We start from the raw sequence: 312 nt of genomic DNA, 5'->3' as shown, positions 1-312 counted from the left end.
ACCACCACAACTACCCGCAGCAGCAGCAACCACAGCAGCAGCAGCAGCAGCAGCAGCAGCAGCAGCAGCATTACTGTATATCAGCATCAGCAGCATCTACATGTATAAAGAAGCTCTTTGTCTGGCGTATGTGGCATCAACAGCACCACCACCACCACCACAACTACCCGCAGCAGCAGCAACCACAGCAGCAGCAGCAGCAGCAGCAGCAGCAGCAGCAGCAGCAGCAGAAATATTTACTGTATATCAGCATCAGCAGCATCTACATGTATAAAGAAGCTCTTTGTCTGGCGTATATGGCATCAACAGCAG

The 312-nt window shown here is 51.6% G+C and overlaps 1 protein-coding gene across 1 annotated transcript in view; it reads left to right on the top strand.

The window, feature by feature from the left end:
* EMH_0034230 (uncharacterized protein) overlaps positions 1-312 on the top strand; it is a gene marked incomplete at both ends in the record, with an annotated part of 1,604 nt that overhangs the window by 800 nt on the left and 492 nt on the right. Inside the window, one exon of the mRNA XM_013494849.1 lies at positions 3-268. Within this exon, the coding sequence (XP_013350303.1) occupies positions 3-268 (266 nt within the window). The remainder of the gene's footprint in view (positions 1-2; positions 269-312) is intronic.

This window comes from Eimeria mitis, genomic scaffold, assembly GCF_000499745.2.
Source record: "Eimeria mitis Houghton genomic scaffold, Emh_scaff1306, whole genome shotgun sequence".
Taxonomy (NCBI): domain Eukaryota; phylum Apicomplexa; class Conoidasida; order Eucoccidiorida; family Eimeriidae; genus Eimeria; species Eimeria mitis.
Note: the sequence above shows the minus strand (reverse complement) of the source record. Positions and strands in the feature narration are given on the sequence as shown.